The 22,982-nt window shown below is 38.8% G+C and overlaps 2 protein-coding genes across 2 annotated transcripts; both read left to right on the forward strand.

Moving 5' to 3' along the window:
* Positions 1–5,569: 5,569 nt before the first annotated feature.
* LOC138906299 (uncharacterized) lies at positions 5,570–6,262 on the forward strand. The gene has a single exon (XM_070194833.1). It carries the CDS (start codon positions 5,570–5,572, stop codon positions 6,260–6,262), a length of 693 nt encoding a protein of 230 aa, XP_070050934.1.
* A 1-nt stretch (position 6,263) lies between these two features.
* Positions 6,264–6,713, forward strand: LOC138906300 (uncharacterized). Its single transcript, XM_070194834.1, has one exon. The coding sequence runs from the start codon at positions 6,264–6,266 to the stop codon at positions 6,711–6,713; it is 450 nt and encodes a 149-aa protein (XP_070050935.1).
* Positions 6,714–22,982: the final 16,269 nt, after the last annotated feature.

The raw sequence follows: 22,982 nt of genomic DNA on the forward strand, positions 1-22,982 counted from the left end.
AAAAAAAAGAGAGAGGGGGAGGAAAAAATAAAAGCGTCAATAAGCAGCAACCTTATAAGCTGGAATAAAATATGAAGCCTTCCAAAAGCATGTTAGAGACGGTGATAAATTTAGGAGCATAGCATATCTATGTGTAATTCGTATCTGTAAAATGCTTAACCCTAACATGTTTGTTGCCTCTTATATAGTAAGCTTAAGGTAGTTAGTTTGTGGTGAAACTGGCAACACATCATTACCTCGCCAGATCTAAGGGAAAGGTAGCAATGGCTAACAACGATGAAATCAAGATAGTCAGTGACGACCCCCGGGGTCAGCTAGTTGAACAAGAGTCGGAGGAAGTAAGAAGATTAAAACAGCAACTCTATGATGTGTATCAGGCTTGGGTCTCCGGTCAGCCTCCGCCTCAAGGTCCCACAAAAGGAACTTCTACCGTACCACAGGCTACTCAACCATTGCTCCATACAATGAGCAATCACATTCTACTACCAGGGTATGTGCCAAACTACAGCTTCCATGCCGCCCTGGTACCTCTAATTTGCGACCTCCAGTCGCACCGGTCAGGAACACCCCTCTCGTCGTGTCTGGAGTGCCGGTATATACAATCCCACCACCACCTCCTGTGACGAGGCCAAACAATGAGCCACTATCCCATGCTTATGATGGTCAATACTACTCTCCAAATATGGCTTTCAGGGGCTTAACTCCATACAATCAGACTTCTCAGTACGAGTCACCAGTGGAAACTGAAAAGGCTGCCAAGACGGGTGAGCCAGATAAGATAGCCAGAAAAATGAAAAGTCTCGAGCAGAACATACAGGGACTAGGTGGTCACAAAAGTATGTCATTTAGTGATTTATGCATGTTCCCTCACATCCATTTGCCACTAGGGTTTAAGACCTCGAAATTTGAGAAATATGATGGATACGGCAACCCTATCGCCCACTTGAAAAGGTACCGCAACCAGCTGAGGGGTGCAGGAGGAAAATAAGAATTGCTGATGGCGTATTTTGGGGAGAGTCTGGTGGGAGTAGCCTCTGAATGGTTCATTGACCATGATATCTCTCATTGGCATGTTTGGGATGACATGGCACAGGCCTTCGTCAAACAATTTCAATACAATATTGATATTGTGCCGGATCACAATTCCCTATCCAATATGAAAAAAACCCAACGAAAAGCTTTAGGGGGTATGCCATCAAGTGGAGGGAGCAAGCGGCTAGATTTAAGCCACCCATGAATAACCATGAGTTGATCACTATTTTTCTGGAGGCTCAAGAGCCTGATTACTTTCAGAACATGATATCTGTGATGGGTAGACCTTTTGCAGAAGCGATCAAAATAAGAGAGATGGTCGAACATGGCCTCAATACTGGCAGAATTGTAAGTCAAGCTGCTTTTAAAGCCACCACCCAAGCAATCCAAAATGGGTCAGGAAGTTTGGCAAATAGAAAGAATAGAGATAAAGGGTCCATGATGACTTCAGAATCCAAGGAAGTTAAAAGAGGGGCATCGCACCCTTATGTGCAAGTTCAGCAGGATCAATCCAGCTACCCTCAATATTATTATCCCCCGCCAATTCCTCAATACTTTATGGGCCCACCACAGTATATAGTGTATAATGCTCAATCCTATGCTCGGCCTACCAATCAACAGGTACAGGCACCAACTCCAAGGATCCCCCAACCTCAGCAGCAAAATTTTCGGGTACCTTACAATACTCGTCTCAGGCAGGATTATGGTCGAGAGTAGAGGCCGGTGGAAAAATTCACTCTATTGGCTAAATCATACTCTAGTCTGTTCCAAAAGATGAAGCAGATGGGCGGGATTGGACCCATCACTCCCCACCATATGCATCTCGACTCACATGGATTTTAAGCAAATGTATGTGAATATCATTTAGGTGCCCCGGGGCATAGCACTGAAGACTGTTGGACTCTGAAAAGAGCCATAGAAAGAATCGTCGCTGAAAATTTAATTGTGGTAACAAATGGCTAAAACCCTCCTAATGTTACAAACAACCCGTTACCAGCACACAATGATGTTTATTTTGTGGGAATGATTGGCTGAGATCAAGAATACAAGCCGGTTGATCGGGCAAAAATGACAGTGGGAACGATTCAAGAAGGAGCAGGATTGGAAGTAAGTCCAAGCCGAGATGTGCCGTTGATTGTAAAAGGCACCCCAAGCTTAGAAAAGGTAACTTTATTTGTTCCCAAGGTCTCGAGGTTGGAAGTTTGCTCCAATGCTCCAAGCCCAAGGTTGTATGTACTTGGAGGCCACCCCATCACAAGGCAGAATCAGGGTGGTACGAAGGGTATAATAGAGCCGATCATAATCAAACCCACCGTGCAACCCCGTGTGACAAACACGAAAATCATTCCTTGGAACTACAACAAAACTGGGATGATCTACAAAGTTAAGGAAATCATAGAAGAAGTGGGGGAAACTGGAGGTTTGACTTGATCAGGGAGGTGTTACACTCTAGAAGAGTTGAGAAAGGCCAAGCAAATCAAAGAAGGTTAAATTCCAATAAAGAAACCAGTCACTGAAAAAGAGGCGGAAGAGTTTTTGAAAAAGATGAAAGTTCAGGATTACTCAATCATTGACCAGCTGAGAAAGACTCATGCCCAAATCTCTCTACTATCTCTGCTCATACATTCAAAAGAACATGCCCGTGTACTAATCAAAATCCTAAACGAGACATATGTCTCAGAGAAGACCACAGTGAATCAGTTAGAGAAGATGGACAACAGATTTTTTGAGGTAAATAGAATCACCTTTACTAATGATGAACTCCCCGAAGAAGAAGCCAGGCACAATAGGGCTTTACACCAGACTGTTAAATGTGAGGGGCACTACGTAAAGCAATTCATGGTTGATAGAGGATCGAGCGTAGTTGTATGCTCTCTCTCCACCTTGTAAAGCATGAAGATCAATACAGACAGAATATGACCCAACATGTCCGCATCCGGGCTTTTGATAGATCGGCGAGAGACAGCATTAGGGAGATCAACCTCACCATAACAATTGGGCCGGTTGATTTTAAAATTATCTTCCAAGTATTGGACATGGAAACTTCTTATAACTTTTTTCTTGGAAGGCTATGGATCCATATGGCTCGAGCTATGCCATCCACCTTGCATCAAATGCTCAAAGTTCGAACATGACAGGTAAGAAATTATTGCTCACGGAGAAGATGAGTCATCCATTTATAAAGATCCGTTAATCCCGTGTATTGAGGCCAAGGAAGGGTGCGAGTCCATTGTCTATCAGGCTTTCGAAGTGGTTGTTGTGGACCATGTTGATGAAGGAAAGCCCATTCTACATCCTCGTCTTTCCGCCAGATCTGTAATGGTGGCTGCACTTATGCTGAGACAAGGTTATGAGCCAAGAAAAGGTCTGGGGGCATTATTGAAAGGAATTTCGAAACTCATATCTCCCTTTAGTAACAAGGGTACTTTTGGCTTTGGCTTCAGGCCAACACAAGCATATGAAGACAAAGCCAAGCACCGCAAAAAGCATGGGTGGGTCTTGCAGCAACCCATCCCTCACATTTTCTACACTTTTATAAAGCCACGACTCCAAGAGGGTCAAAATTCCTCGGCGCAGGAAAACATTGATGAAATTTGCCATGGCCTCAACAAGACATTTTCTGAAGTGAATATGATCTAGGCTGGTGAAGGCACTAGTCGTGCCGATATGCAACTTATTGGCCCAGATGCCATGCTCAACAACTGGGAAGCAACTCCTCTCTCCACAAGGAAGGAGTCTTGGTAGTTTGCTTTTTGCAGCTTCTTTTTTTGTATTTGGGTCACTTTCAAATTTGTAATCCAAACATCTCAGTATGATTGTTTTGTTTTGATGTTAACCCTTCTATCATTTCAAATTCAATGAAATGCAGTTCAGTTTCATATTAAGTTCTATATCTTTTCCTTTTTTCTAATTCCTGACATTTTGTTTCCATTTCATTCATGTTAATGCTGGCTTTAATAACATGACATGCATGCAGAATTCATGTCCAGATCTTAAAAAGCTGTCTAATTTCGAAATAATGCATCAAGAGGTTGATTAGGACGAAGATGAGGCTGTTGAGGAAATAAAAAGAGAATTGAAACAATTTGAAAACAAGCCTAAGACCAGCCTCAATGAAACTGAGCCGATCAATATCAAAAATCATGAAGAAGTTAGAGAAACAAAGATAAGCATTCATACTGAACAAAAAACCAGAGATGCCTTGATTCAACTTTTATTTGAATATAGAGATGTGTTTGCCTGGTCTTATGATGATATGTCGGGTTTAGGTGCTGATCTAGTGGTTCATAAGCTTCCCACGTATCCCGATTTTCCACCAGTCCAACAAAAAGCAAAGAAAATTTAAAACGGACATGAGTGATAAAACCAAAGAGGAAATAATGAAGCAACTGAGCGGCAATGTGATTAGAGCCATCCGATACACCACTTGGGTGGCAAATGTTGTGCATGTGCCAAAGAAGGACGGAAAAATCACAGTCTGTGTTGACTACAGAGATCTGAACAAAGCAAGTCCAAAGGATAATTTTCCTCTATAAAACATCCACATACTTGTAGATAATTGCACTAAGCATGAGATACAATCTTTAGTGGATTGCTATGCCGGATACCACCAGATTCTAATGAATGAGGATGATGCAGAAAAGACCACTTTCACCACTCCATGGGATACTTATTGTTACAGGGTCATGCCATTCGGTTTGAAGAATGCATGGGCAACTTACATGAGGGACATGACCACCATTTTTCACGACATGATGCACAAATAGATTGAAGTATATGTCGATGATAAAATCATAATGTCAAAGACAGAGACTGATCATGTGCGCGATTTGAAAAAGTTTTTCGAACGGCTAAAAAGGTATGACTTAAGCTCAATCCAGCCAAGTGTGCATTTGGGGTTCTGTCTGGGAAGCTCCTCGGTTTTATATTCAGATGGAGAGGCATCGAATTGGATCCATCTAAGATAAAGTCCATTCGAGATTTTTCGCCCCCGAAGAACAAAACTGAAGTCATGAGTTTGCTCGGGAGATTGAACTACATCAGTTGGTTCATTGCTCAGCATACAACCACATGCGAGCCCATCTTTAAGTTGATGAAAAAGGATGCTACTATCAAGTGGACGGGCGATTGCCAAAAAGCTTTTGATAGGATCAAAGATTATCTATCAAAACCCCTTGTACTGGTCCCACCTGAACCTAGTAGGCCTTTGTTTTTATATCTATCGGTGATGGATAATTCCTCTGGATACGTTCTGGGGCAACATGATATGACAGGCAAAAAGTAACAGGCAATCTATTATTTGAGCAAGAAGTTCACCAATTATGAGGTTAAGTATACCCTTTTAGAAAGGACATGTTGTGCCTTAACTTAGGTCTCTTAGAAAGTGAGACATTATCTTTTGGCCTACACTACTTACCTCATATCCAGAATGGATCCTTTGAAGTACATCTTCCAAAAGCCAATGCCCATTGGCAGGCTCGCAAAATGGCAAATTCTGCTCACAGAGTTCGACATCATCTATGTCACTCGCACTACAATGAAAGCACAGGCTTTGGCAGATCATTTGGCAAAGAATCCGATTGACGATGATTACAAGCCACTGAGCACATACTTCCCAGATGAAGAGGTCAACTCAATAGAGGAAGTAGTTCCGAACGACAGCCATGTATGGAAAATGTATTTTGATGGGGCTGTCAATATCAAAGGAGTTGGGATCGGGGCAATCCTAATCTCACCTATTGGACAACATTACCCTACAACTGCCCGACTTCGTTTCTTCTGTATCAATAATATGGCAGAATACGAGGCTTGTATCATGGGTCTAAAAATGGCCCTCGATCTGGATGTGCATGAACTATTGGTTATGGGAGATTCTGACTTGCTTATCCGGCAAGCCCAAGGCGAATGGGAGACTCGAGACATCAAGTTTATTCCATACAGACAATGTGTGCAAGACCTAAGCAAAAGATTCAAGTCCTTCGAGTTCAGGTACACTCCCAGGTTTCACAACGAGCTAGCCGATGCCTTGGCTACCGTAGCCTCGATGCTCCCTTATCCAGGCAACACTCATATTGATCCATTAGAAATCCAAGTTCGGAATCAAAACGGTTACTATAATATAATTGAGGCAGAACCAGATGGTGAACCATGGTATCATGACATAAAACGATTCCTGAAAACAAGGGAATACCTAGAGCATGCCAAGGGAGATAAAAAAAAAGAACTTTAAGATGGCTCGTCGGTGGTTTCTTCCTGAATGGGGAAATTTTGTACAAAAGGACCCAGATTTGAACTTGTTTAAATGCTTAGATTCCATAAAAGCTGAGCGAATTATGAGTGAAGTGCATTCAGGGCTATGTGGGCCTCACATGAATAGATATGTTTTGGCGAATAAGATTCTACGAGTAGGGTATTATTGGCTTACTATGGAGCGAGATTGTTTCAGTTTTGTTTGCAAGTGTCACCAGTTCCAGATTCATAGTGACCTGATTCACTCGCCTTCGTCAGAATTTAATCACATGTCCTCTCATTGGCCTTTCATTGCTTGGGGAATGAATGTCATTGGGCCAATCGAGCCAAAGGCTTCAAATGGGCATAGATTCATTTTGGTTGCAATTAATTACTTCACCAAGTGGGTAGAGGCCGTCACTTCAAAGCAGTCACCAAAAAAGCAGTGGTAGACTTTATTCATTCCAACATCATCTATCACTTTGGTATTCCAAATACCACTATCACTGACATTGCAGCCAATCTAGATAGTCATCTGATGAAGGAGCTATGCGAGCAATTTAAAATTATGCATTGCCACTCTACCCCCTACCGACCAAAAGCCAATGGAGTCGTTTAAGCGGCAAACAAGAACATCAAGAAGATTCTTAGGAAGATGATCCAAGGGTCCAGATAATGGCATAAAAAGTTACCTTTTGCTCTTTTGGGATATCGCATGACTGCTTATACATCTGTTGGTTAACTCCTTATCTGCCGGTATATGGAACTAAAGCTATAATACAGGCCGAAGTTGAAATTCCCTCTCTTCGAATCATTATGGAATCGAAGATTGAAGACACAGAGTGGGTCAAGACACGTTTGTTACACCTAATGCTGATTGATGAAAAATAGTTAGCAACAGTATGTTTCGGCCAATTATATCAGCAAAGAATGGCACGCGCTTATAACAATAAAGTGCGTCCAAGGCACTTTGAGGTAGGACAACTCGTTTTGAAATGCATTCTTCCACACCAACTAGAAGCTAAAGGAACGTTCGCTCCGAACTGGCAAGGACCCTACATCATCAATAAAGTGTTACCAAGAGGGGCCTTGCACTTGGTAGATGAAGAACGACGGGTACCAGACATGACTATTAACGCAGATACAGTCAAAAGATATTATGTTTGATATATATACCCACTGCGGAACTTTCACGCATGATTTTCTCAGATCGAGATGACGAAGGCTATCATTGTTCACTATCCCAAATAGGTGTCACCCTTATGTTAACCCTTTTGATCCACATTTGTCTTCTTTGTTTTCCCTCTTTTTGGAACCTATGTACTTGTAAAAACAAAAACGAAAAAAAAAAAGGAAAGAGAAAAAAAAATCCAAACAACAAATCTTCTAAGTCAGTGAACTACGTTCGACTTGATTCTAAAAGGATACGTAAGCAGCCTTACCATGGGTTCGGTCCCATCACAACAAAAAAATCATATCCTCAATACTCTAAAACCGGGACAGAAGTTTGTTTTATTTTTTACGGTCTTCCTATAAAAAGGTTCCAAAAGTCGTAATTCAGTTCAAGGTTCTTTTCATCTTTTCCCGTTAAGACATTTTGATCGATCTTTGAGAATGTTAAAGTCACCATGCCAAGGGTATTGGACAACATGCCGCATGCAATATCTTAGTCAAGGACGGCGAAAAAAAAAGAACAAAAAAAAAGGAAAAAAAAATGAGAGTCTTATCGGTGAAAACCCGTATGGGCACCGTAAGGCAATAGTGAGCAGAGAAATGAGAGAGTCTTATTGGTGAAAACTCATATGAGAACTATAAGGTGACGGTGAGTAGAGAAATGAGAGAGGTCAGTTAGCGAAAACTCGCAAAGGGCGTTACTAGCCGAATAAGGGTCTTCGATACTCCGACATGAGCACAACCAAGACAGTTTCAAGATGAACATTTGCAACGGATTTTGTGAATTAGACAGCTCAGACGGATCAGGCGTCCAGTCCAAAATATATGTCATGATTCATTGAAGCTGGCACATACCTCCAGATAAATCTCCACATTCCTCTCCTCAAAAGGGACACCTTTTGTTTAGACACAATTCCTTTTTTTGCTTTTAATTACTCTTCTGTTTTTCCATAACTTTTTGTTTGAGTCCATTTTGGTCTAATCTTGCATCAAAAGTGAAGCAAAGAAATGACTGCAAAACTGGCTACAATTCCCCCGTAATATCGAGCACAATTTGGGGAATATACGGCATTGACGAAGCACGAATCCATCTGTGATCTCTTTTGATAAGCCGAACAAACTGTCTCAAAGAAACTGAAAAGGTCGCCTCAGCAAGACTCACTTCATGGGAAAAGTTGATAAGCAATATGGACACAAACTGATACTGGGTGCAAGACAACTAAGTTTGATTTTAAAGGAAAAATTGCCTTGCCTTAGGGACAAAGGTTAGTGGTACCATGGACATCTGGGTATGAAATAGTCTGGGGCAACGTCGGAAAGCCAAGATCTCCAGAAAGCGATACAAAGTATCCGAGCATCTGGGTACCACATTGACAGAATCGGTTCTTCGACAACAGTGACCGTGAATTCAAACTACTCAGGGCATCAAGGCCAGAAACCGACCACCACTTTGAAAACTAGCAAATTTTTCTTTGTTTGAAGCAGGAACAAAGCAGTACAAAACGACGATTCTCAAAGGACGTATGTCACCAAAGTTAAGTTCTTCAAAATCTCCACTTTCTTTTATTTTTAGCATGCATCACTAATGTTCATACCTCCCATTTTCGTAGCTTAATCTCGGTAAAACATTTTTTCCTAGGGGGTTCCAGCTCATATTTTCGAGTAGAAGTACTCTTCGCTCAGAATGTTGTACGCAGCTTAACCCAGGTAAAACCTTTTCGCTAGGGGGATCCAGCTCATATTTTCGGGTAGAAGTACTCTTCGCTCGGGCTGTTTTACGTAGCTTAACTCAGGTAGAACATTTTCGCCTAGGGGGATCCAGCTCATATTTTTGGGTATAAGTACTCCTCGCTCAGGCTGTTTTACGTAGCTTAACTCAGGTAGAACCTTTTCGCCTAGGGGGGTCCAGCTCATATTTCTAAGTAGAAGTACTTTTCGCTCAGGTTGTTTTACATAGCTTAACTCAGGTAGAACCTTTTTGCCTAGGAGATCCAACTCATATTTTCCGGTAGAAGTACTCTTCACTCAGGCTGTTTTACGTAGCTTAACTCAGGTAAAACTTTTTCGCTTAGGGGGATTCAGCTCATATTTCTGAGTAGAAGTACTTTTCGCTCAGGCTGTTTTACATAGCTTAACTCAAGTAAAACATTTTTGCCTAGGGGGATCCAGCTCATATTTTCGGGTAGAAGTACTCTTCGCTCAGGTTGTTTTACGTAGCTTAACTCAGGTAGAACCTTTTCGCCTAGAGGGATCCAACTAATATTTTTGGGTAGAAGTACTCTTCGCTCAGGCTGTTTTATGTAATTTAACTCAAGTAGAACATTTTTGCCTAAAGGGATTCAACACTTTATCCATAATACGCCAACCCCTGGTTATATTTTCTTTCAGTAGTACTGGGTACCAACCCCCGGTTACATTTCTTTTCAGTAATACAGGGTACCAACCCCTGGTTATATTTCTCCTCAGTAATATAGGGTACCAACCCCTGGTTACATTCTTTTCAGTGATACAGGGTACCAACCTCTGGTTACAATCCTCCTTAGTTATACAGAGCGCCAATCCCTGGTTACATTACTTTCTGTGATACAGGGCTACAACCCTTGGTTGCATTCGCTTTTAGTAATACAAGTTGCCAACCCTTAGTTGCATTCCCTTTTCAGTATAGTTCCAGACTGGGGCAGAAAAATTTTGTTCGCTTTGTTCGTCTTTGATGGCTTTGCAGGCTCCGTCGTATAGCACAAGTGATGATTAAAGCTCGCAGTTTCAGTTTCTCATCAGAAAAAAGAAGTCTTTCAATCACAAGATAGTTGGAGTTAGCTTTGATAATGTGTCAGCAACCCAACTTCTCAAGTTTCATTTTTTCAAATTCTGATCCGGAAAGCAAGCAATCGAGAATGAGCCATAATCTTTTCTTCAAAGAGCATCAAGATCCAATCTAAGGTCAGCACAAGCGAGCAGGTCAAGAATCAAGATTTGACTCCAGAAGATACATAGATAGGAATTTTGTAACTTTTAGCTTCCAGGCATATGTGGTTCTCTAAGTAGTTCTCTTCTCTTTTTCTTTTGATATAAGCAGCAAGTGACAGTAACAACAACAACAACAACAACAACAGTCTTAACTCTAGTCAAAGGCGAATCCAAAATTTTAAGTTTATGGGTTCCTACAGAAATCTTAAGTTAATATACAATAATAACTGGATTAATGGACAAGATTCCAAGCTAAATATTCTTATACATTTAACAAATTTTTCAACCAAATACCGGATCTAGACAAAAGTTACTGGGTTCATGGGAACCCATAACTTATGCACTGGATCCGCCCCTGACTCTAGTGTCCGGTAGTCCCAGCTACTAAATTTTTCCAGAACTACACTGACATGATACCTTTATAGCTAAGGATATGTAGGCAACCTCGGAAGCAAGGTTCGGTCATCTTTTTCAAGAAAATGCTTTCGTTAGAGTCATATGTGAGCAAAATTAGTCATGACATTCACTATCTTTGCATGAAAACTCTTCATGTTCTCGAGCAAAGAGGGGCAACTGTAAATGCCTAATTTTGCACTTTCTTTTTCTTTCTTTTTATGTTTATTATGTGTGTATGTGTAGGATTTTTTTAGTTGTTTATAGTTAATTAAAAGAGAATAAGAATGTAGGCTAAGGTGCGTTATTAGTTGAGTTGCGCGAAAATTGACCCCAAAATCGGAGCCTAAAAGCACCTGGACCCGGTCCAAAATGAGGCTAGCCCACTGGAGTCTTTAAAAAACATAGTTTCATAGTGAAACTACGTCGTTTCATAGTGAAACTACGTCGTTTCATTTAGTATCCCAGAGATTGAGTCTTAGCCGTTTGATCTCTCTTGATCCAATGGTCCACAATCAATCTCCAGCTAGGTAGTTAAGACTTAAAGAGACTGAAATTTTGCCCCATTTTCCCCATAATTCTTCTTCTCTCCTTCCCTCTTCACTCTCTCTCGTCCCTCAGACTTCTTCGCCGCCCCCACGGCGGCCGCGCCCCCCAAACATTGCCCACGGCGGCGGCGCATGTCCAAACACCATCAAATTTTCACCATCTCTTCCTCTCTTCATCCTCTACACCAATCCAAACCCCAAACCCCCGAAATCCAAACCAATTTCCTTAAATTTAGCCTTGACCGAAACCCTAGCTTACTTTGTTCTTAAAATTTCTCGAGTTTTAGCCGCCCCCGCACCGTAACACCTGCATAAATGGATATATCTCAAAGAAATCTATCCATTCCTACCAATTTCACCCCCAAAAGCACCACCACTGCCGGCCCTCACTGCCGTGACCACCATATTGTCGTTACCTCTCCATCGTTGAGCCACTGTTATTGCATGAACATGACCCCTTAGTCTCTTTTCTTTTTGACACAGTGCTGGACTCAACTCTGGTTCACCAGAGTTTGTGTTTTTCGGCATTTATCATCGAGAAAAAGAGGCGAGGAGGTCGATTCATCGTATATTTGTGTCGTACTACTGGTTCGAAGCTCGGGAACTTAGGTAAAACCTTTAACTTTTCCTCCGTGCTTTTGAATTACTGTTTCAATGCTATTTGGTTATAGTTCTCTTTTTAGTTTAAATTAGGTTTGTAGTCGTCTTAGTTTAACGCTTAATGTAGTCTTTGTTTCGATTGACAATTAGGATTAGGTTTTAATTTGTGTTATATGCTTATGCTTCTTCCTAATTATGTAATTTATACTTTTAATTTTGTTAAATTAGGATAAGTGTTCTAGTTTAGTTTCAACAAACACTAACTCGTATCGATTCTTGTTGTTTAAAGTTTGGTTAATATCGGTTAATTGTTGTTTGTTTGTTCTTGATTATCTGTTTGGTTTAGTTACTATGAGTTTAGTTAGTTTGATGTTCTGATCAGTTCATAACCAATTCCTCGTTAGGTTGTTACAATTGTTGTAATGAGTTTATGTTTTCAAATAGGTCGTTTGGTTTCAAATTGCTTTTTGAATTATGTTGAAGTGTTGTTAATCTAACTATTACTTAGCAAATGATGTTTGCATGTTTTAGTTGATCACTTGAGTCTAGTTACATAGTTGCATGTGTTTTGGTTTGAATCAAATAGAGTGGTATTAATTTGGTGTAAAGCTGAAAGCTAGATATGTTAATCATGAAATATGTACATGTTAGTTTGCTTTTACTATTTTAAGCATGATGGAAAATAGGCTGTGTCAGAATTTGGTGAAAAGAGGACGGTTTTGGCACACAAAAATTAGTCCTTTTGGACAGATTTTTGGTGAACCAAAATCTGTCCAAAAGGACTTATTTCTCCTACTTAAAAGACACATCTTGACACACTTACGGATAATCTGGACACTCTAAGAAAGACACAACATAAAGAGAGTAAAAAGGCATCAGCTGAACATCAAAGTAAACTAAAAAAAAAATTGAAAATTTGTGAGTTTTTTCTTTCTTCCTTTTTCTAAGTCACTGAACTTCTAGTTTGAGTTTTTGTGTCATTTCAGGTTCAAAAGATTGTTGTTTGGTTGCTGTTTTCACTGCTTGATGTTGGCTAGTTTGCTGTTGTTCGTTAGTTTGTACTTCTGGAGTTTCATCTTTGCTATAGTTTGATTTTCAGCTCTTCAGGTAACCCTTAAACTTTGTAATGCAGATTTTATAGTAAATGATTGAAGATAAGGATCTATTTAAGATCTTCAAGTGTTAAAGTTTAATCAGTTATTAATAGCGTATAGATCTGAAATGTGTAACTTCATATTTTTTTTCAAGTTCCTTTTCTTGTACTTTTGAGTTTGCTTCTTGTTTTGCTTTATAAGACACTGAAGTTTAGCCATGAAGTTCCCTGCTATTTATCTTGTTGTAATTAAGCACTCATGATGTTACTTTTGAATGACAAATGCTTAAGCTAAATTAGATTCTTAGGTGAGTCCAATGTTCAAAAAGGAAGTCCCAGATACTTGAAGTTTGTTTAGATGGAATAAAACTTGAAGTTTGAAAAGTAGGGTTTATATTCATGCATTTATTAATGTCTAGAAGAAGTTAGTTGTTGGGTTTGGCATAGCTATATATACACGTTTAGAGTTTTTATTACTTTGGTTTTATTAAATATCTGTGAAGTTAAATGGAGAAAAATAGTGGATAGTGAATTGGAATGGAGAGTTGGCACGATGAATGTGTTAGTTCAGTTATTGAAATTGGTGTACTAAAAGATGTGTAAGTTTAATCATTCCTTTTTAATTCTTGTCCAAATTAGTATTAGGTGATGTAGTAATATTTAATAGAGATGAATTTTTGAAATTAACAAAAGAGAACGTGGATTTGAGTAAGTAGGCCACATAGATTTGTGCATAACTAGTCTTGTTGGGTTGTATTAGTAAACTGAAAAATGCAAATTATTTGGGCCAAATGAGATCAAATTCGCCAAGCCCATAGCAAGATAAGTCAGCTAATCCATGTTCTTTAAATAAATTCTGCTAACCCACTTCCATAAATAACAAAACTGACCCATCTTTAACATAAGCAAAGCTGGTCATTTCATAAATAACTGGGCACATCTTACATTTTTCTTAAATAAAAATGGCCCAGTGGCCCCATTGCCATACAACTAAAGTTGGCACATATCTCAAATAAACTAAGCTGGCCCATATTTAAATAAGAGTTGGCCAGCCCCTTTTTTTTTAGTCATAAAATTTTAATAATCTGATTTTCTTTTAAATAACTTAATCATACTTAATTAATTTTAAATGCTAGGCAATTAGTAGGCGTACTTAACCTTTTTTATTCACGAACTCGCTTGCATAGCGTGATGTTTAGCACTTAATAAATTATTTCACTAATCTCAATAGCTTAATTAATTCTTAATTTAATTAATCTCTTGCTATAATCGCGGATTCGCTTGCGTAGCGCGATAATGGCATTTAAAAATTTCCTAAACTAACTTTCTCAAGCATAAATGTAGTAGTTTCTCAAAAGTACTACAAATAATTGATTGTCATCATTTTGGATTCGCTTGCGAGGCATAATTATGATAATTTAATTAAATTTATTTTCGATCACGCATTCGCTTGCGTAGCGTGGTTATGACAACGTAATATTATCCAAGTCATTCTTTAATAATTTTAATAATTAAGCAATAAAAGCGGACATAGAAAAAACATGAAAATCATATAAATTACAGTTTATCCAAAATTAAATCAAGCCAAGTTTAAGTCAATAAAGCGACCATGCTAGAATCACGAGACTCGGAGAATGCCTTATACCTTCTCCCTGGTCAACAAAATTCCTTACCTGGAATTTATTTTTACAGACCAATAATAATAGAGTCAAACATTCATTTGACTAGGGATTCAAATAAAAGGTGACTTGGAATACCAAAAAATCAATTTCAAGTGGCGACTCTGTAAATAAAATAATCTCTACTTAAATTTGTTACTTCAAAAGAAAAAACTCTTTTAACCCACGGCAATCCATAATATATTGTCACGACCCAAACCGATGGGCCGCGACGGGTACCCGGTACCTTACTCAATCGAGTACCAACGTAATGTATCTTCCGTATCATACTATCATAGGTAATTGATCCGGAGAGGCTGTCGTGAGATAAGTAGAATAATACATGAGGAAATACTCAATATAGGGTAACCCAACTTGATATACCGACTTATACATATGACATACTGGCCTATAAGGCCATACCAGTATTCGTATACATGACATCTGTCTACAAGCCTCTAAGAGTACATAAATATCATAAAGGTCGGGACAGAGCCCCGCCATACCAAACAATACATATTCAAATCATACTGACCAAATAGGCAACTCCGAAGCAAGTGGAGTGCACAAACACCTTCTACTGAGCTGATAACCTACTAGGAGAACTCTCAACCTGTCTATCGGGACCTGCGGGCATGAAACGCGTCGTCCCCAAGCAAAAGGGACGTCAGTACAAATAAAGTATCGAGTATGTAAGGAATGAAAATCAATAAATAAGAGACATGAGAGAAACATGGAGTAAAAGACTCAACATGTAAGTCTGAACAACTCTGTGAATCATTAATATTTACAATGTCATGCATATGCGTATAAATATCATATCATGCTTAGGTATATGCGTTCATAACATCATCAAGCCTCTGAGGGCATCCCATCGTATCATCTCGGCCACTGTGGACAAATCATCAACGTATACCAGCTGATAAGGTGGTGGTGCATATATAACGCCATAACCTTTTTCCCATATCCCATATACATATAATATATGCGTATATAACGCCTTCTCGTCATGGGTCAATGTACATGTATAAATGCATGAAATGCATAAAAAAAATACGTTAATAAGATTTCTCGAATATCATAAAATCAATATGCCTTTCGGACAAACTTTATCAAATACGTCTTTTTTTGAGACCCATGAATAGAGGATATAATAATAATTCACATAGGGAATCAAGAATATAGACACCCCTAGTATTTCTATGAATAGAGTCATTTATGAAAGTTGCGTATTTTGTTTGTTTCGTTTGTATCATTTGGATTATGCCAAAAAGAAAGAAGGGATAGCCTTAACATACCTTAACTCCGTTGAGTCCTTAATAACTTCCAAAAAATTCTTCAAACAACTCAATTCAATCTACCACATCATAAGGAGATTCAAAATCAGTGATGAGTAAAGGCTAAGTCCGAAACTTAAACTAGTAGCTCGTTTACGTATATTTAGGCAGCATCTCCCCTGTAACTAGGCCCTCCACCAATACCATATACCAAAAACAACAAGAACACAACAATAACAACATGTAAGAATTATTTTCCAACCTTATCTCCATCACAATATACCACAAAATTGCTCACATACCCTAATTACTTGATACATAAAACGACAACCAAAGTAGTGTCATACAACTTAAAAACAATGTAACGACGAACGACCAACCTACTATTCCGTCATTATGTGGTGTTTCTCCACACCATTTGTACTACAAAACTCCATTAAACAGTATAAAAATATACAGCCCAAAGGAAACACAAAACCTCCCACAAAACAGTCTACTATAAGTCAAATAACTCGCACTCACGGCTTCCGATCACCGTCCTGTGAGTTCTAACTATTAGGAAACGAATTTATCAAAATTCCTTGATATTTAAATACTTAAATACAGAAAGTACACGTTTTCTTAACTATGAAGTACCTTCCAAAACTCAAACTACAAAGAAAAAGAGAGGCGATATAGCGATACTTACGTCGTAGGGATCGTTTTAATGTTATCGCTTCTTGATTCCGTGGCCGGGATGATCATATTGTTTAAAGCTCTTGTAGAGAGATTAAGAGTAAATTTAGGGGTGTTATTTGGGAGATCTCTCTGGAAATTTGGAGAAAGAGACGAGATGGGATGCAAATATCCCCTTTTTTAAAACTAAAAAAAATGATACTTGGCATCCTATGATTGGCCCTTCTTCCAACTCTTATAACTTTTTATCCGGGTGTCGTATGAATTAATGGTTAAGTGTATTGGAAACTACATTCAAATACCTTACATTTGGTATATAATATGTCCCAAAAAGACCTCATATATCACACGAAATATATTTCTCAAAAAGCACTATTACAGGGCAAATCCTTAGTCGGTGTTTCCGCAACTTTAATCCGATTTTTCCTAAACTTCATATTTTTTATCCAAACATCATATATAGCCATATTATGACTTTAAAATCATTTAAATTACGATTAAAAAGTCTTATATTCATTATGTTACCTTGGGACGCACGGGGTGTAACAATCTTCCCCCCTTAGAAATATTCGTCCTCGAATGTTAAACTCTCATAAATCTATAGAAATTTTGGCAGAGTCTCCTCTGTAATGGTACTACTACCAACTTTCCACACAAAAAACCCAACAATACAAATCCACACAGGGCCACAATCATCAATAATACTAATGGCCTCACACTACCAATAACAGTAACTAACATAAGAATCAAGTACCATATACGTACCTAAAGGTTGTGATGTCTCAGTCTGATCCTCCTTCGGAAGTGGAAAAGAGTGAGGATACCTAGTCTTCATTTCTTCTTCAGCTTCCCAAGTCATCTCCTCCACATTATTGTTAATCCAAAGTAGTTTAATCGAAGCTACATCCTTAGTTCTTAATCTCCGAACTTGTCTATCTAGTTTAACAATGGGAGCTTCCTCATATGATAACTGCTCTGTAACCTAAACATCGTTAACTGGAATGACTTTAGAGGGATCTCCAATACACCTATGGAGCATAGACACATGAAATACTGGATGTACATACTCCAATTTGGAAGGCAGGTCTAACTCATATGCTACTTGGCCTACTCTGCGTATAATCTTATAAGGTCCAATGTACCGAGGGCTAAGCTTTCCTTTCTTACCGAATCTCATAATGCCTTTCATCGGTGATACCTTTAGGAATACCCAGTTATCTACCTGAAACTCCAAGTCTCGTCGTCCATTATCTGTATAAGACTTCTGACGACTCTATGATGCTAAAAGCCTTTCCTTTATAAGCTTAATCTTCGCAACTGCCTATTGTACCAACTCTGGTCCTACTAACTTAGTTTCTCCAATCTTGAACCATCCTATAGGATACCTACACTTTTGTCCGTAAAGAGCTTCGTATGGAGCCATCTGAATGATTGAATGATAACTATTATTATATGCGAACTCAATAAGTGGAAGATGATCATCCCAGCTACCCTTGAAGTCCATCACACAAGCCCGTAGCATATCTTCCAGTGTCTGAATAGTACGCTCAGCCTGACCGTCTGTTTGGGGATGAAATATTGTACTAAGACTCACCTAAGTCCCCAATCCTTTTTGGAAGGACCTTCAGAAATTAGTTGTAAACTGAGCACCTCTATCTGAGATAATAGATATAGGGACACCATGAAGTCGTACTATCTCCTTAATGTAAATCCTTGCATAATCCTCTGCTGAATACATAGTCCTGACATGCAGAAAATGGGATGATTTTGTAAGTCTATCAATAATAACCCATATAGAATCGAGCTTACGTTGGGTACGAGGTAAGCTATTGATGAAATCCATGTTAATCACTTCCCATTTCCAAGTCGGAATCTCTATAGCTGCAATAATCCATCGGGTTTCTGATGCTCAATCTTAACCTGCTGACAATTAGGGCACTGAGCAACAAACTATGCTATAACCTTCTTCATTCCGTCCCACCAGTATATTCCCCTGATATCATGATACATCTCCGTCGCTCTTGGATGAATAGAATAACGAGAATAGTGAGCTTCTCCCATAACCTGCTAGCGCAACCCTGCTACATTAGAACACATAATCAGCCTCGATATCTGAGGACTTTGTCTCCTGTAATCTAAAATGGTGTATTCTCCTTTTGAGGGGATGTATCTCTGTAATGAGCTAGCACATGATCCTCATATTGGCGTTCCTTCACTTCAGTTACTAAAGAGGATGTTGTCGTGTCCTGAATAGTAACTCTGGTATCACCTGAGTCTAGTAATCGAACTCTAAGACTAGCTAGCTGATGAATCTCATGGGCTATCCCACACTTCTCTGGCTGTAAATATGACAGGCTACCCACAGATCTATGACTGAGGGCGTCGGCTACTACATTCGCTTTCCCCAGATGGTATAAAATATCAACGTCGTAGTCTTTCAGTAACTCCAACCATCTCCTTTGGCAAAAATTCAATTCCTTTTGATTGAAGATATACTGAAGGCTCTTATGATCCGTATAGATATCAACATGAATGCCATACAAATAGTGCGTCCACATCTTTAGTGCATGAATCACCGCTAACTCTAAATCGTGGGTCGGATAATTCTTCTTGTGCTTTCTTAGTTCTCTTTAAACATAAGCAATTACTTTTCATGGTCGTTCTGCCACTTGTTGCATGAATACATGGCTTATCTCATTACCCACAATTACTAAAATTTCCTGTAACTCATATGATATCAAATATCATCTTTTGATTTATTTTTTTTCCGTTCATTAGCCACGATAGGTGCCACTTTCTTATGGAGTGCATACAATGTTGTTGTGAGACTATTGTTACAAGACCATTTCTTCCTTATGTCACTATTCTTAAGTTGAAGCCTTCTTCCTTATTTCCTCAGCTAGTCTTTCTTTGTAGTACTTAAGAGAGACTCTTTGACTTCTGTAAAGCTGCAAGCTTATTATATCGTATACTCGAAAGAATTTTTTTGACCTTCTTACTCGCATATAATTATCCTTAATTACTTACCTCCATGCCCTTGTGCTCGTAAGGTTGATTCTGAACTGAAATTTTTGACTATCTTCTCAGTGCACCATTTTTTTTTTCCGTAACACTTATACATTACCTTTAACAATCCCAAATCCTATATGAATATTTCTCAAGGATTACGATGTCATCATATTTGCGAGACTAAATTCCCTATGTTGGGTTTCGCTATGTTTATCTTGCACAACCTACTGATTTGTCGGTACCCTCTTATTTAGCCATGACTAGGCACTTCCTGAATTAACTACTAACTACACGTTAGTCCATTATCATATCTATATTATGCGTAATCTCTCGAGGGCTATATCATTTGTCTTAACTTACCCCGCACATTGGATTCTTATGTATCCAGTGTTCATTTGCACTTATTTATCAATAACATCTAGTAATGGAACCCTTTCTGCCTCTCCCCGTCATCACGCTTACATAATGTTCTGGAGTCGTATCATATCCGTAGGACATGAATAAATGCAATCTCATTCCTTTCGCCTTTCTAATACATTCTTTCTTTACTATTCCATAGTTACTTTAACCACATAACTCCGACTTAATACCATATCACACCATCTTTCCCCCTTTAGGGGAGTACTAACATTTATTTCTATGAAGATTTACCTATAACTGTTTCACCTCTTCATATTTGGCTTCTTTTCACATCTTCACGGACTCTTACTTGCCTTGCGGTAACCCTTATATACCAGGGATAATTTAATTTCTCACACACAAAGGTGATACCTAATATAACTGGCACACTTAGTCCCTTAAGCTTAACTCTGCTCATAATGCTTGTTTTAGGGAAACGTCTTCCTGAATGACCTTTAAAGGTTATTCTTCTGTTGTCCATTCAATTATTGTCGGAATGCGACCTTTGAAATTCTCACGATGTCAGCTATTATCAAATCCTTCGGTCCCGAATTCATGTTCAGTTTATTGTATTCACTTGCCATACTAATTTATATTACTCCGGGGTCTAATTTTTCCTTCTGGTAATCATGTATGAGTCACCAACTCATTTCTCAAAATGGGGCCATGACTTTATGGCTTATACTCTTTAATTTTCTCAAGACTTGTAACTTCTTGTCTTTTCCTTCACTTGACTATAGAATCTTTAGTCTTGTCATATTTTGATTTACCGTTATCACCCATATATCACATCTTACTCATGATGCTTTATTTACTCTCTTCTTATTCTCCTGCTAATATTTCTGTCTATCACCTTATTATGAAAACTTCTTCAAAACATTCTTTCACTTTTAGCCCCCCTGATTCAACTCACTGGATCTTCGAGTCGCCTAACACTCTCTCTTTACTAGGGACGAGAGCCATACAAAGGTAAATATTTATCCCTTCTAGGATTCCAATATCAATCTTCTGAAATTTCTGAACATTCTAGTATTCATATCTGATTGTACTATTCTAGAGTGCACCATCTGGGTGTCTCACAAGGATAACCATTACTATGTTTGCAATATCCCTCGAAAATGTGAGCTAATGATAACAATCCATCCATAAGTTTGGGTTACTCTAACCCCAGCTGGTTGTTGATATTCCATCCTTCTCTTAAATTATATATGTTAACTCCCACATGGCATAACTGAAATGGGTGTTGTCAAGTGAATATATCTTTGTTATTGTTGAAAGTAACTCAGAAGGCTTATATTTCTCTACCTGAATTATAAATACAGATAATCTTTACTAACTGGATACCTCGTATCCTTCTTCACCTAGCTTCTTTTACTTGTTGAAACTTGTATCTACCTTCTGATTCTCTCGTTGCTTTTTTACTATAGGGGTAGATAGATATTCATGCCTTAGGGCTCCTTATCAAGAGGCACACATGTCGTAGTACACACATATCTACTGAAGGCCTTACATTTACTCATCATAAGCATGACGCAAAATCGAGTTTCTCTGACTCAACTCTTCCACAGCCACGTTCAATCTCTTACCAACTGTCTTTCTCGATGTAGATGTCGTTGTATAACGAATAAAATAGAATTTAGGAGTTTGAATTTCTTACAACTGAACTCTACCACACGATCTAGAGTAAGAAGAAAGAGTGACAGTCCTAAATTCCCTGTAGCCTCCTGCTTATAAGTGTGGTGCACAACACACCCATAAACAAGACTCTACTAGACACGACTTGTAGACTCCCTAGGGCAGAACTGCTCTGATATTACTTTTGTCATGACCCAAACCGATGGGCCGCGACAGACACCCGATACCTTACTCAACCGAGTACCAACGTAACGTATCTTTCGTATCATGCTATCATAGGTAATTGAGTCAGAGAGGCTGTCGTGAGATAAGTAGAATAATACATGAGGAAATACTCAATATAGGGTGACCCAACTTGATATACCGACTTATACATATGACGTACTGGCCTATAAGGCCATACCAGTATTCGTATACATGACATCTGTCTACAAGCCTCTAAGAGTACATAAATATCATAAAGGTCGGGACAGAGCCCCACCATACCAAACAATGCATATTCAAATCATACTGACCAAATAGGCAACTTCGGAGCAAGTGGAGTGCACAAACACCTTCTACTGAGCTGATAGCCTACTAGGAGAACTCTCAACCTGTCTATCGGGACCTGCGGGCATGAAACGCAGCGTCCCCAGGCAAAAGGGACATCAGTACAAATAAAGTACCGAGTATGTAAGGAATGAAAATTAGTAAATAATAGACATGAGAGAAACATGGAGTAAAAGACTCAATATGTAAGTCTGAACAACTCTGTGAATCATTAATATTTACAATGTCATGTATATGCGTATAAATATCATATCATGCTTAGGTATATGCGTTCATAACATCATCAAGCCTCTGAGGGCATCTCATCATATCATCTCGGCCACTGTGGGCAAATCATCAACGTATACCAGCTGATAAGGTGGTGGTGCGTATATAACGCCATAACCTTTTCCCATATTCCATATACATATAATATACGCGTATATAACGCCTTCTAGTCATGGGTCAATGTACATGTATAAATGCATGAAATGTATAAAAAATACGTTAATAAGATTTCTCTAATATCATAAAATCAATATGCCTTTCGGACAAACTTTATCAAATATGTATTTTTTTGAGACCCGTGAATAGAGGATATAATTATAATTAACATAGGGAATCAAGAATACAGACACCCCTAGTATATATATGAATAGAGTCATTTATGAAAGTTGCGTATTTTGTTTGTTTCGTTTGTATCATTTGGATCATGCCAAAAGGAAAGAAGGGATAGCCTTAACATACCTTAACTCCGTTGAGTCCT

The sequence above is a fragment of the Nicotiana tomentosiformis genome, chromosome 2, assembly GCF_000390325.3.
Source record: "Nicotiana tomentosiformis chromosome 2, ASM39032v3, whole genome shotgun sequence".
Lineage (NCBI taxonomy): Eukaryota > Viridiplantae > Streptophyta > Magnoliopsida > Solanales > Solanaceae > Nicotiana > Nicotiana tomentosiformis.